This window comes from Mytilus edulis, chromosome 1 (genome assembly GCF_963676685.1).
Source record: "Mytilus edulis chromosome 1, xbMytEdul2.2, whole genome shotgun sequence".
Taxonomy (NCBI): Eukaryota; Metazoa; Mollusca; class Bivalvia; order Mytilida; family Mytilidae; genus Mytilus; species Mytilus edulis.
Window position 1 is genome coordinate 42,419,155 of NC_092344.1, and position 15,234 is coordinate 42,434,388.

Here is a 15,234-nt window from a genome sequence, read left to right on the forward strand (position 1 = left end):
GAAGTACTGACATTATCAAAGACCCTAAATGCTCATCAATGAATTTTTAAAATGAAACCAAGGTCAACCTGTCAGAAAGACAAGTATGGCTACAATCATCATTGGGTTATCTAGTTTGAAAAATATGTCTTTAAAATTATAATAGATAGATAGAAACTTTAATAAGCAAAAATGATCAGCAAGATAAGATCTACAATTAAGACAAATGATGGCCCCTAACAAACATGTGTATAAGTTCAGAAAAAATAGACGTTAACTAAACTTAAGATCTAAATGAACTAAAATTTAAAAAAATACAACTTTGAAGACTAACAAAGGCCAGAGTCTTTTGACATGGATGCAAAATAGCAGCAGGGTTAATTATGTTTTGTAAGATCTCAACTCTCCCCTATACCTCTATCCAATGAAGATTAAACAAATACATAGAAATATGCACAGTAAAACTCCAAAATCTAATGTCAGAACAGGTAGCAAAAGAAACTTATAAAAAAGTCAATGATACAAAAATTAACAAAGGACTACTAGTAGTAACTGACATGCTAGCTCCAGACCTCAATTAAACTGATTGAAAGATTATGTTTTTATCATATGAAAATCGAGCACAATCCCTCCCGTTAGGAGTTTAGTATCATACCACCATAACATTTATGAGAAGAGTATAACCCTTATCATGCCAACAATTGGTTTCAGAATAAATTTGTTTATATCTAATGCAAAGACCCTATGAGTGAATCAATATTAATACCAAAATATGCCATCTTTAATGACCTGACAACATTATTGTAACTATATACCTTCTGTAAAATTTAAGATATAAGAAGATGGTGTATGAGTGCCAATGAAACAAATCTCCATCCAAGTCACAATTTATAAAAGTAAACTAGTATCGGTCAAAGTAAGGTTTTCAACACTGAGCCTTAATTTTGGCTCACACAGAACAGTAAGCTTTAAAGTGCCCCTAAAATGACTTGTGTAAAACCATTCAAATAGGAAAACCAACGGTCTAATCTATATAAAAAAAAATGAGAGTCACTCATGAACCACATCAACAAATCACAACCACTGAACATCTGAGGTAAAGGTTGTTTAAAGGTTTGGTTATAGCTGTTGAGGTGAATGCTGACATTTTTGTGCTTTGTAAAGAATATTACAATAAAAGATTGGATGTGAAATACCTGAATGTATAAGATGTCTGCATGTTGATTTATATTTACGAATGATGTACTTGCACTGATGATCAAATTTAGTAGGTATTTTGACTAGTTTGTAATATCGATAATCCTGGTATAATAATGTTTCAGCAAGTTAAAGTTGGTTTACAGTGTGATGTACTAAGCATTTTTCTTTAATGGTTTACATGAAAAGTTTATTTCTATGGTTACATTTGATATTGAACTTTCTGAGCTTGCCATGAGATGTACTATAGAAAGCTGGTCATTTTTCAAATTAACCGTACTATTTATCAACATTGCAATAATTATTTTACTCACACCCTGCATGTTTGACAGTGTTGTAAGATGGGTTAGAGATACATTGACTTGCTTATGTATTTTTAATGAATTGAAGTAAAGAAAACTTTAATTGTAGATAGCTTTTGATTTTTTTTAGATTACTGAAGAGGATCTAAGAAAATTTCTTGATGTGTATTGTAACAAATTTGAGGTTTTTGATAAGAAACTACAAGACATTCTAAGTAAAAATGCATTCAAGGTATGTTGTTTGTATTACTTACAAGTCTCTTGTGGAGAGTTGTCTCATTGGCAATCATACCACATCTTCTTTTTCTATTATAAATCACTTTCAAGTTTGAACAAATGTTGGGTTTTATAAATGCTATTCCTTCGAAGAAAACAATAAAGATCCTGACATCACAATATTGACTCTAAGTAAATAAAGGGTGATAGTGTAAAACACTATTTGTGATTGCAACCCAATGACACAAGAACATTTGCCCCCCCCCCCCCCCTTAAAAAAACTAAAAGGCAAAAATTAGAAAGAAACTGTCACTGACTCCCAGAACAATCTTTCTTTAAGGCTTAGAGCATTGCAAACTAGAAAGTAATGATATTTCATTTTAAGGAGCTACATATGTATAGATAGTAACAAAAGTTCACATATCAGTTGAGTTTGGTTTAATTCTAAAGCGACTACCTTTGACAATTATGATTGCCAATGAGACAACTACCCATAAAGACATTAAAGACTTGTTGCTCTGGCTGTATATGTCTTGCCGTTTTTTCCACATTTTCTGGTTCTTGTGTTTAGTCTTCATTTTCAGGAAAAGGTCTGTTCCTACAAGTAACTATATATATATATACATGAGTCACCAATATTTGGAAAAAAGATCCACATCTTCTTATACATGTATCTTTATATCTTGTAAGAATTGTTTGTTTTTCAGGCTATGTTTTATTAATGAGATTGTTATGTAATAGAAGATTTTTTTATAATAATAGTTCCAAATGAGAGGCAGTTCAATATTTGTTATTTCAAAGACTAGAGACTAATATGGCAACTCCAAAATAAATGTTCTATAGTCATAATTTACATATTTAACTGTATCTACATATCTATTACTATTAACCAACTTATGTTGACAGATACTTTATTTTATGTTTAACCGTTTCTTTCACAATTCACAGCTATTTTATGAAAAGAGTTTTTTTATATTGCAGACTTGTAGAATTATTTCAATTAGAAATCATATACATGTAAGGAAATGGTAGCATTTGAATAAACAGTTTTTTCATATATTTTTTTAAAGGCAATTGAAAAATGTACCACCTATTTTGACTTAGAACACTTTGTTGATGGGATAGACAAGAACAAGCTGAAACACTTTGGAGAGTTGTTATCACATTTGTTTAAAAGAAATCTAAATCTTAAAAAAGTGGACGATAAAGAGTCCTATCTTCATCATGCTGTATCTTGGCCTTCATTTCCAGTATTTGTGAAAATGTACAGTGAGTATATTTTTTGTTTATCTGGCCCTAGGACAATGCTTTATTTTCTCTTCACTTTATGTCTATTGTCAACATCTGGTCAGTCATCTGAATTTATGCTTTTCCAGAAATAATTGAATTTTTAGGTTCAAAATAAACTAGATATTTATGTGGTAATTATGTTTATAGGTACCATCCAATATGAATGCTATGAATAGGCAAATGGTATAATGATATATCTGTTTTATACCCCTATCAGCTACAAGAGTATTATGGTATACCCTAGTCTGTCTATCCTTCTGTTCACATGTCGTAAAAAAAACAACCTACAAAATGCTTTGACCAAATATATTGAAACAACACAAGTGGATTCATTATAGTTCTTAGGAGACCCATTGTTTGTGGGTATAATTGAACCATAATGAATAAATGTTCAATGACGAATACATTTAGATATGCTGTATTTATACATGTATGTAATTAATCTTTGTTAATACAAAATAAAATGTCTATGAAAATACAAGCATTCTCAAATTATAAATCCACAAATAGTTACCCACAAATATAAATGAATCAACATTATATAATAGATGTTATGTCTTGGAAACTTAAGGTCTTGTATAATGATTAAAAAAAATAATAATACCAAGTATTGAAACAAGGGTGGTTCTGATTGTATTGAAATCAAATGCTTTTGATTCTTTCATCCTTACAAAATCTTAGTTCAATGCATGTATTTTATTTATAGATAAGATCTTTATGTGTAATACAAATGTACCACCAAATCATTGTACTTCATACAAAAAAGGTTGAAAAAAAATATTCCCATGATTTTGAGATTTAAGGAAGTTAACCCTGAGTCACTTTAATACTTACATTCTTGTTTTATTCAATTTTTATGTCCCATTTATGGCCATTTTGTTTTTGGTCTGTGTGTCTGTTTGTCCGTCCTGCTTCCAGGTTAAAGATTTTGGTCTAGGTAGTTTTTGATGAAGTTAAAAGTCCAATCAACTTGAAAAAACTTATACCTTACAAAATTTCCCTATGGTATGATCTTTCTAATTTTAATGCCAAATTAGAGTTTTTACCCCAATTTTATTGAACATAGAAAATGATAGTGTGAGTATCAGTGTACTATGGACACATTCTTGTTCTATAAATTTTTTTGGAAACTTTAGATGACTTAAGCTTGTTTGGAAAGACATTTGATTGGCTTACTTCAGTAGTTGGTTATTATCCTATATGCTACATGTATGAAATGTTATGTGAAGTTTTCACTGTAGTATTGAACAGTCACAGATTAAAACTAATTGCTCATGCTATGTATTTCTTTATTTGAAAGAAAAATAAATTCTGAAACTCATGATTCCTAGTAGCATTTTACTCATACATTGGTGAAGGAAATATATATTTATTGCAAATGTTATTATTCACAATGACAAATACATTTAAAAATTGTTTAGCATTAATTGAAGCTTTTGCTGAGCATTCATTGTAGCATGATTTTGAAATTCTGTTTGCATTTTTTGTATGCACCATTTTAGTGATTTGAGCATAATATTTCCATCAATAATTTCTGAATATACTATATTTACATATTTTGCAGATATATATCCGATTGCTTTGCAAACAGAATGCTTGGAAAATTTGGATAGTTTTATGTTGGTCATCAGAACTGTTTGTGAAGAATTGTGTGATGGAAAAATTAATATACACAATCTGAAGAATATCTGTGCTGAAGAAGACCATTTCAAAATAATTATACAGGAGATGAAAGATCTTCCAGTTGACAAGGATACTGTTATAGAATCCATAAGTCTGAGGAGAAAACAACTTGACTGTTACAAATCAGATTTAGAAGTGGTACAGCATTTTGTGTATGTCTGTAGAAACTGTGGAGGTAGGCTATCATGGTTATGTAGATTATAAAGCTATTAAAAGGAGTTTTAACTTGCCTCTCTTGACTAGTAGAAGAAGACAACTTTCCCATTCTTGCAATTTGATTTGTTTCAGATGTCACAATTCTTGAGAAATTACGGCACAGTATAAGTCTACTGTACTATGATGTTTTTTATGGTCTATAAACATTTGACTAATATGATCATTTGTGTTATTTTAGAGCATGTTTATATTTTGAGTCATTTGTTATACTTTTTTTATTGTGTAGAAAAAATAGTAGAATACCAGCAAGGTCTTTTTGTTAGAAAAAGAATAACTGACTTGTTGACCTTTTCCGTATATGTATTTTTTTTACGCATAAAACACATTTATCTGCTACCTTGTAAATGAATATTTTAATCTTTTGGTGTATAAATTCCAAATGGAACATACTTTACCATGCTGAAGGTATACATTAACCACTTATAAAACTTACAGGCCTCCTCTAGTTGCCCTGTTATTTTTTTTAAACTACATGGTAGATCAGCTACCATTCACAAAACTTGTAGATTCTTTGTGGTTTTAAATGCTATTGGTTACATATTTGTAAATATAGAATGGGAACTCGATCCCTTGCGACTAAAAACTGTGCCACTTTTACTATGAAGTTTTGTAATAAATTATATCCTAGAATGGAAAGTTGATATGCACTACTGCTTAACTCAAAGATCAAAACATAGGCATGGGCGACGTATTCACAACATTTATATGAACCAAACTTGTTAGAAATTAAACTTATACTAAAATTCTGTACTACCTCTACCTTCACTTTGTGCCTACTTCAGAATTCAGCCTGTGTATCAGCTGTCATGTCAGTCAATCCTGTATAATGTCCAGCACATACAAAATTTCGTACTTGATCAAACTTGGTATGCAGTTGCATCATGTGCTCAGGGTGTGTCATAAACTATCAGGTCACTCTGACATTGACCTCTATGAAAATAAAACCTTCCTGTTTTAAACTTTTGTATTATAGAAATTAGGTGGACAAAACTTGGGTTTCATCGGATGGGGTGATTTATTTATCAAAGTCAAGTTACTCTGACTTTTAATTTTACCACTGCAATTGAAAAACATTGTCTGATTAGTGTTTGGTGGAAAATTTGTGTACCATTGCACTAAGAGTGCTATAAACAGTTTTGTATAAAAAAAACTAGGGGTTATTCCCCAACTAAAAATAGATATGGAGGGAAGTCCCTTTTTATCAACATAATTGGTGAAAAAGTATCATGTTTTTTGTATTTGGTTGTAAAGATATGTTAATTAACTTCAATTAAATTAATTAAAAAAATTAGATTAAATATACTATACTGTTTTGAGGGGAGACAACACTGTAAACAGTCTGTTTTTTTGCAGTGAAAATTGAAAACTTATTTGCAGCCACTGTAGCTCTTTTCGGAGCAGGCGAACGTACCCTAAAGCATGAATTTTTTTAAAGACCAGGTAAAAATCTATGAAATTCATACAACTTTGATTTCGAAAAATGTGCATGTATCATGTCTTCAGGGGTGTGCACATGACCTGATTTCAGGTTTTTTAAGCTTAAATTAGGCAATGTTTTTCCCAGTTTCTCTGGATAAAACTTTTTTATACTATTAAAAGTACACTTTTTTTTATTCCATTATAAACTAGAGAACATTCTGATTCCAGTGATATCTAGTTTTATACAAGTATCTTTATTGATCAGTCCACCACTAAGGGTCACTTATACATGGTCCCTCAAAATATGACGTCATAGAAAAAAAACTGTTGATTGCACCCTAAGCGTGAAAAAACATTGTGCAAGCATCATACTGACCTTGACTCTGACCTTTGACCCCCATTGTGTGATTTGTGTACAGTGCATAACTGTTGTGCTATAGAACTTAGATTGACACCTTTATGCAGAAGCATCACAGGATTTAAATGTCAAATACCAAAATCAGGTCACTCTGAATCTTGATTAGATAAGCCCTAAGTTGAAAGCCAATAATCTCAAAATGTCATTGTCTTAATATAGCAGCAACTAAAATGCTTTTAAGAGGGATATTACTTTTGCTATGTGGACAGCCATAGCTGTATTTAAGCAGGTCAGAAAATATTTCAGTACCTCTATTATTGAAACATTTCATGATATCCTAAAATGGAATCATGGAGGTCCTAAACATGTTCTTTAGTAGCTTTGAAGGATTTCTTATTAAGAATTGAATGCCATTCAGGCAACCCTGGTCAACTGTCACAGACTTTGCAGAAGACATGTGATATCCCTAGCATTGACTTTATCAACTAGACACTGATTTTTTTTTTGCTTTGGGAAAGGTTCAAATTGTTGAACCAGCTAACTTTTTACTGACTTTTTTTTCACAAAATCATGTTTACAGCTTTGATCACAATCCTTGAGCGGTCCAACAATACCATTAACAAATAACAAATGGAAACACAGCATAACCATTACTTTTCAACTAAAATGATTTCACTAAAGATTCCAAGATATAATGCACTAACAAACTTTCTCAGTATACTTAAACATAGTTTTCTGGTTTAAATACATTGTTTTACTTGTAATACTCAGCTCTAACAATGATTAGAGAAGAAAAAAAATCAATTTATTTTACACATATATTAGATTGCTTAAACTTTTTTTTGATAGGAAACACAGATCATTTGTCAGAAAAGATTAAAAGCTTTGAAGATTTAAAGATGGTTAACATGAAACAGATTTGTGCAGAAGTAAAAGTTGTTGCAGTTCAAAATGTTTCCTTACCTGGTATATATATTCAGACAACTGAAAGTAGGGATATTCCCATGTTAGATAACTACTGTCCAAATGTTACGGCTTTTGGCTTAAATCGTTACCATATAGATAGCATGAAAGAACTAAGGGAATATACTGTGGATGGTGATTCTTTCACTCAGCTTTTAGACAACAGAGGACAACTTTTGGAAAAGCATAAGGAGAAAAAACTATCTGTAGATGAAATTTTGAAGGAAGTTTGGGAGCCTACAAAAAAGTACTGGACAGATAAATGTGCAGAGTTGGAAAAAGGAGAACTTCATTTTTCAGAATTTAAAAGACACTTCCAGACCGAAAATTTAGAAAGATTAACAAAGGAATTGAAGAAACATAGTGGTGGAAACTTTTTTAATTGGATAGACCAGAGAATTCACCAGTTTGAACAGTATAGTACTATTTGCAACTGTTCAAACGGAGCTGAAGCAATCATGAAAATAGTAAGAGTTTATGATTTGAAAGGCAATTTTGAACAGATAGAGGAAATTATTGAATTGGTGAGTATGGTATATGACAGAGCTTTTAGGAAAGATTATTGAATATCTGATATTCTTACATGTTGACATTTAAAGGAACATTTCATTTCAAGCATCTTTATGTTTAACTTGATTTTTGTCGAGCCTGCAACTTTTGTTGCAGAAAGCTCGACATAGGGATAGTGATCCGGCGGCGGCGGCTACGGCGGCTACGGCGGCGGTGTTAGCTCACTTCTTAAAAGCTATATATTTTAGAAGGTGGAAGACCTGGATGCTTCATATTTTGTATATAGATGCCTCATGTTACGAAGTTTCCGTCAGTCACATGTCCATTGTCCTTGACCTCATTTTCATGGTTCAGTGACCACTTGAAAAAAAAGTTCAGATTTTTTGCAATGTTAAATTCTCTCTTACTGTAAGTAATAGGATAACTATATTTAGTATGTGCGTACCTTGCAAGGTCCTCATGACCGTCAGACATTTTTCACTTGACCTCAACCTCATTTCATGGATCAGTGAACAAGGTTAAGTTTTGGTGGTCAAGTCCATATCTCAGATACTATAAGCAATAGGTCTAGTATATTCAGTGTATGGAAGGACTGTAAGGTATACATGTCCAACTGGCAGGTGTCATCTGACCTTGACCTCATTTTCATGGTTCAGTGGTTATAGTTAAGTTTTTGTGTTTCGGTCTGTTTTTCTCATACTTTATGCAATAGGTCTACTATATTTGTTGTATGGAATGATTGTAAGGTGTACATGTCTAGCTGGCAGATGTCATCTGACCTTGACCTCATTTTCATGGTTCAGTGGTTATAGTTAAGTTTTTGTGTTTTGGTCTGTTTTTCATACTTTATGCAATAGGTTTACTATATTTGTTGTATGGAATGATTGTAAGGTGTACATGTCTAGCGGGCAGACGTCATCTGACCTTGACCTCATTTTCATGGTTCAGTGGTCAAAGTTAAGTTTTTGAGTTTTGGTCTTTTTATCTAATACTATATGTCATAGGTCAACTATATTTTGTGTATGGAAATATTTTATGATCTATATGTCAGTCTTGCAGGTTTTTTTTTACCTTGACCTGGTTTTCAAGGTTCATTGCTCAGTGTTAAGTTTTTGTGTTTTGGTCTATTTTCTTAAACTATAAGCAATAGGTCAACTATATTTGTTGTATGGAAGCATTGTTAGCTGTACATGTCTGCCTGGCATATGGTTCAACTGACCTTGACCTCATTTTCATGGTTCATGTTAAGTCTATGTGACAGTCGTAATAAAGCTTTAGATTTAGGACTATCAACATAATATCAATGATTAGTAAAGAAGGCGAGACATTTCTGTGTGTGCACTCTTGTAATAACTTTTGTGTTATTATGTCACATTGATATTCTGTATATAAAATAGCAGCCTTTTAATTATCTAGATTTCAGTTGCTAATGATAATAGTATGACCCATTTTTGAATAAAGAGCTTTCAAAAGTCTGTGAAATTTTTTTAATCATCTTGAATTTCAGTATTTTTACCCCTTTAATGATTTTTTAGTGGCAATTATGCATATTCAGTTAACCTAATTGCAGAGATATTGATCTTTTTAACTTTAAAAAATAAAAAGCAAACACAGAAGCATATATAATTCCTCAGTTTCACTCCATCTAAATTGTAACCCAAAAAAAAAAAAAAATGTTCTCTTTACAGACCGGTAATGCAGATACAAAAATGAAGACAATGGATGAATCTCTGTTGAAAACTTGTTCTATCCTTAATGATGTCAATAATGAAAAGGCTAAATGTTTGATAATGTTTGCTGATTGTAAAAATCTCATCTTGTGGCTGAGAGAATCAATGCGTAGTAAGTATCATTTTAGACGCAATATTACAGTATATAAAAGATTTTTATTCCCTGCCTATGAAAGTAGCGTATAATGTTTTGGGATCTGTGCCTCCTGTATCATCCTAAAATCTACCATTTTGTCCCGTATTTAAATCGGGAAAAGATTTGGTTTAAGGAACTTTACTATGAGGTTGTAGTAATGTAATTACATCAAATAATTCTTAGTATTTATAGTTCAACCATAAGGATGTGAACTTTCACAAAATACAAATGGTAATGTCATATTAGAGGTTTTGAAATTTTGAAATTTTCTGTAAATGGAAATGTGAAGTGTGATAATATAAGTGGCATGGTTTCCTCATTGGTCATTTTAAATAATTAACATATCCTTTTGATAAAAAAACTCTTGAAATTTAGTTTGATTTTGAAGCAAGATTGGAAAATATTGCTGCTACAGCTACCCTAGGTGGAAATAAATTAAAGCTGTATGAAGCAAACTGTTTGTTTCATCTGGATAATGTCTATGTCTTCAAAAATTAAGAAAAGTATAAATCTATGTAAAATTATAATTGAACGTAAAATATTAGCATGAATATTTAAACTCTGGAATAGGTCAGTTCAAGGGGAACCAATAGTGGTAGGCCTAATGTTAATTAGTATTCAGTTGTATAAGCATAAGCACATCTCATTTCCATGGGAAATATTTGGTTGCGTCCCCGTATTTATGGTCTTTTGACTTTAAAACATTTGCTTAGTTTGTGATAAGATCAATATAAGATGAACTGCTAATGTTAAGTCAATGATATTTGGTATGCAAATTTATTGGCATATCCAAGTCTTATTTCCATGGAGATTATTAAGCCCCACCTGCTCATCATCGTTCATTGACCTTGAAACTTTTACATTATTTACAAGTTAATGTTTGTATTTAGGTTTGTTTAAAGGGAAAGATTCACGAAATTAAGTCAATGGTATTTGGTATGCAGTTTTTTTTAACATTGGCATATCTCATTTCCATGAAGATTGTTCAGCCATGTACCTTCAATCATGGTTCATTGACCTTGAATAAGTGCATAAACTTACATTGTTACAGTATTGATATTTTAATTTCAATATTTGCATTATCAAAATTACATTAAATTTACTTGGTTTAAACTAACCATTTACATTTAAATATAAATACTGGTATGTTAAATTTACAGTTATATTTGTTTTAGGTATCAAAGAGCTGCAAGTGTTAGTAGATTTAGCAATGAATTCTGCAGGAGAAGGAGACGTGGCCGTGGACCTAGTACACTCTTTACATTCTGCCTCTACAGGATATGGTCCACTGATTTTCAACTTTGATGAAAATTGTGATGATAATGAATTTCTTGAAAAATGTAAACAAGTATGGAGAGTGTTGTCTGCAGATTCGAAACTCCCAGATAAATTGGTAAACATTTGTTTGTAAGGTCACCAAGCACTTTGATAATAGATGCTATTGTCATCATTAAACATCTATGATGAAATATATTCATTGCAGTTACCCTTGCCTATTTATTGACTCATCTACCAAGTGTTCATCACTTTTCATTTAACCCATTGTTAAAAATTGGCTGCATGGCCACACAGTTCTTTCTGATATTCTAAGTGTTCAGATTTGTGGGATTTGTTTAAAAAAAAATAATTAACACATATAAGCAATAAATTGTTTTGTGATAACTCAAGTTTTATATTACTTTCCATATTTTTGTTGAGCCGATGACTTCTGTTCAACATAGGGATAGTGATCCACCAGCATGGGGACGTTAACAAACTTCTTAAAAGCTTAATTGGACCTGGATCCTTCATGAACAAGGTTAAGTTTTTTTGTGGTCAAGTCCATATCTCAGATACTTTTAGCAGTAGGTCAAATATATTTGATGTATGGAATGATTGAAAGTATATATGTCTGCCTGGTAATTATCATCTAACCTTGACCCAATTTGCATGGTTAATTGGTCAATCTTAAGTTTTCCTGGTTGAGTTTGTTTCTTAGATACTATATCTTTTTCTTTGATCATGTTAAGTTTATGTGATAGTTGTAGTAAAGCTTTATATTTAGGACTATCAACATAAAAGCAATGGTTAGTAAAGAAGGGGGGCATTTCAGCCTGTGCACTCTTGTTCAATTTTTAAACATTGTTAAAAAGTCATAGACTGCATGGAGGTATAATTTCTTAAAATTTTATTGTTTTCAGACTTTTATCTCTCAAGATTTTTAGGCCTAATTCTTAAAAAAAAAAAAAAGAGCAATAACCTTTCATGTGATATGTCAAGTTCTCTTACCTTGATATTTCTTAGTATTTACAGGAAATGAATTAATTAGCTATTTATTTATTTGAAAAATGATAATGCGTTTTTGATACATTTTGAATGATTGATATGAAAAATAACTTATGCATTGTTTTGTATTAAAAAAATGAAACAATTTGGAATATTTCAGCATGGAACTTATAAAAATTTAGACTGGCTAAAATCTGTGAAAAAATCCCATGGTTCAGTTGAAGTAAACTCATTGTGCCAAGCTGAAGCAATAAATGCTGGAGGTGTTTATGTAGTTGGATATCCTGGAGCTGACACATCAACGAAGAAACTTGTAAGATTTTGTGCTTAACAGGAGCCCCAAGTACATATATATCTATTTACACATAACATAGATTGTCATTTTTCCTACCAAATGTTGTGGTACCCTGAGGGCACTCTGACTTCCTCCACCAACAAAAACTGACTGCCATGAAAAAAGCACAATAGTTTTAAAAGTGGCATAAAATACCAAATAATCAATCAATAAATCTTGTCTATTCTCTGTTTGTTTTGTTTTTCAGCAACACATGCAACTAATAGTACTGTTGGTAGACCAGAAATTTTGTTTTTCAATTTTGCATTTAAAAAACAACATAAAAATGCAGGTATTTTTTATGCCCCACCTATAATAGTAGAGGGGCATTATGTTTTCTGGTCTGTGTGTCCGTCTGTTTGTTCGTTCGTCTGTTCCTTCGTTCGTCTGTGTGTCCGTTCGTCCCGCTTCAGGTTAAAGTTTTTGGTCAAGGCAGTTTTTGATGAAGCTGAAGTCCAATCAACTTCAAACTTAGTACACATGTTCCTTATGATATGATCTTTCTAATTTTACAGCCAAATTAGACTTTTGACCCCAATTTCACAGTCCATTGAACATAGGAAATAAAAGTGCGAGTTTCAGGTTAAAGTTTTTGGTCAAGGTAGTTTTTGATGAAGTTGAAGTCCAATCAACTTGAAACTTAGTACACATGTTCCCTATATATGGTATGATCTTTCTAATTTTAATGTTTGTACTTATTTAATATTTGTGATTATCAAAATTGAATCAACTATTTCTTCTAAAAAGCTACTAACAGATGTACTAGATTTGTCTGTGAACCAAGAGACTAATGAAAATGAAGAATCAGACATACAGAAGAGAGGACTTGACATACTAGAGAAGACTAAGTACAACTATGGAGAACTACAAGATCTGCAATCAAGATTGATGTTAGTTGCTGGGAAAGCAGAGAAAGGAAATGATGAAGTGGAAAGGTTTACTATGGTATGTGAATTGTCATTTTATATCACATATTTGGGGAGCTATATTTTTGCATGTTAAATCAGGAAGAAAATTGGTATGTCTCATGATTGAAATGATCAAAAGCATTAACACAAGTTGTGTTTCTTATGCTTACCTAAAATCAGGCATTTCAAGCCATGCAAGATCAGCAATTGCAAGACTCAGATGTGGTGTTTTCCCCCTTGAAATCGATAAAGGGCGTTACCAGGGAGTCCCAGCTGATAGACAACTTTGTAAAGTTTGCAGAACTGAAAGCGTAGAAGACGAAAAACACTTTTTATTACATTGTCCTACCTATTCGTTACAGAGAAATCGCATGTGTATGGACTGTCAACAGAGATATAACCATGATAACTGTAATTTTGATAACATGTCTGACATGGATAAATTTAAATTTTTACTAAGTGCCGGTGTTAAAATAGTGTCAAAATTTATCACTTACATTTCTGATATAAGAATACAAACATTAATGAGAAAAAATTAACTACTTATTTATTGTACATTTAAATTGATATTTGATAATTATAACAGATAACTATGGGAATTTTAGAAGTACAGTGCATCATAAGCCTATGAAGGCTGGCTGGCATAAAATATGTTTCATATTTGTATTATAATGTTATATCAGGCTGCACTTTAATAAAACAATATATATATATATCATGTTTTATCCCTTGATTTGAGATTATTACAAGTTCTAATATATAGGTTTGAATTACTGGTTTTAAGTTTCATTAATCTATAATAAAACTAAGATATATTTTCTTTCAGATTTTGGATTCAGTGGTAAGACTTGGAAATATATACACAAAGCTGGTTTCAGATGGATGTGTTCTCTTTACAAGCTGGAATGCAACTTTCCTATGTGACAAAAAGAGACCAGTTTGTGTATTTATAAACTTTGGTCAGGGGAGAGAAATGCAAACATTGAAGGGAAATGCTGATGATGTTGCATACATAATACCAAAGATAGCAGAGTTCCTTGAAAATTGTCACAAGAAATGGCTGAGTTACATCAATGAGAAGAGGGAACAGTACTATTTGCTGAATTATTTTTCAATTGATCAGATTGTTATACTCCAACAAGAACTTGTAAAATTGGGTTTGGAACAAGATCCATCAGTTCTTATATATCCAATGCTGTCAGCTGTTAAACATGATTGTACAGAGAATGATCTGATGATAGCATTGTCCATGGCCAAGCATGATGTCATTATGAAGGAATCCTCTGCTGACGAAGACCAAAATAAAACTGAACCAGAAACCCAAGATGAAGATGAATTAGATGAAGATGCAGAAGAACTTTATAAGGAGATAATTGAAAATGATTTCCCAGAAGAGCTAGCTAGAGAAGCTTTGAAACACTGCACTGATATTGAAGAAGGTTGGAACATCTTACTTAACAAAAGAATATGAATAAATTTATCTTAACATCGTATAATAAAATTGTGACCTATGTTTTAAATATTTATCAAAGTAATATTTTTAACCAGTCTGTCCTGAACACAAAACCCTCATGTGAATTAAAGAGATTAGGTTATTCAGAAATTTGAAAAAAATCAAGATTAAATCATACTAAAATAAAACAAAATAACAACATTAAATCCCAAAGCATGACCATCTCTTTCCCTTCAAAAAGGGCAGCATAAAAGGATGGCCAGTAGTCCTGCTTT

The 15,234-nt window shown here is 31.6% G+C and overlaps 1 protein-coding gene across 1 annotated transcript in view; it reads left to right on the plus strand.

Moving 5' to 3' along the window:
- LOC139516239 (E3 ubiquitin-protein ligase rnf213-alpha-like) overlaps window positions 1–15,234 on the plus strand; it is a 152,110-nt gene that overhangs the window by 27,159 nt on the left and 109,717 nt on the right. The window contains exons 16-24 of the mRNA XM_071306268.1: window positions 1,609–1,710; window positions 2,765–2,963; window positions 4,549–4,842; window positions 7,510–8,147; window positions 9,822–9,975; window positions 11,175–11,392; window positions 12,425–12,577; window positions 13,346–13,543; window positions 14,333–14,945. Of these exons, the coding sequence (XP_071162369.1) occupies window positions 1,609–1,710; window positions 2,765–2,963; window positions 4,549–4,842; window positions 7,510–8,147; window positions 9,822–9,975; window positions 11,175–11,392; window positions 12,425–12,577; window positions 13,346–13,543; window positions 14,333–14,945 (2,569 nt within the window). The remainder of the gene's footprint in view (window positions 1–1,608; window positions 1,711–2,764; window positions 2,964–4,548; window positions 4,843–7,509; window positions 8,148–9,821; window positions 9,976–11,174; window positions 11,393–12,424; window positions 12,578–13,345; window positions 13,544–14,332; window positions 14,946–15,234) is intronic.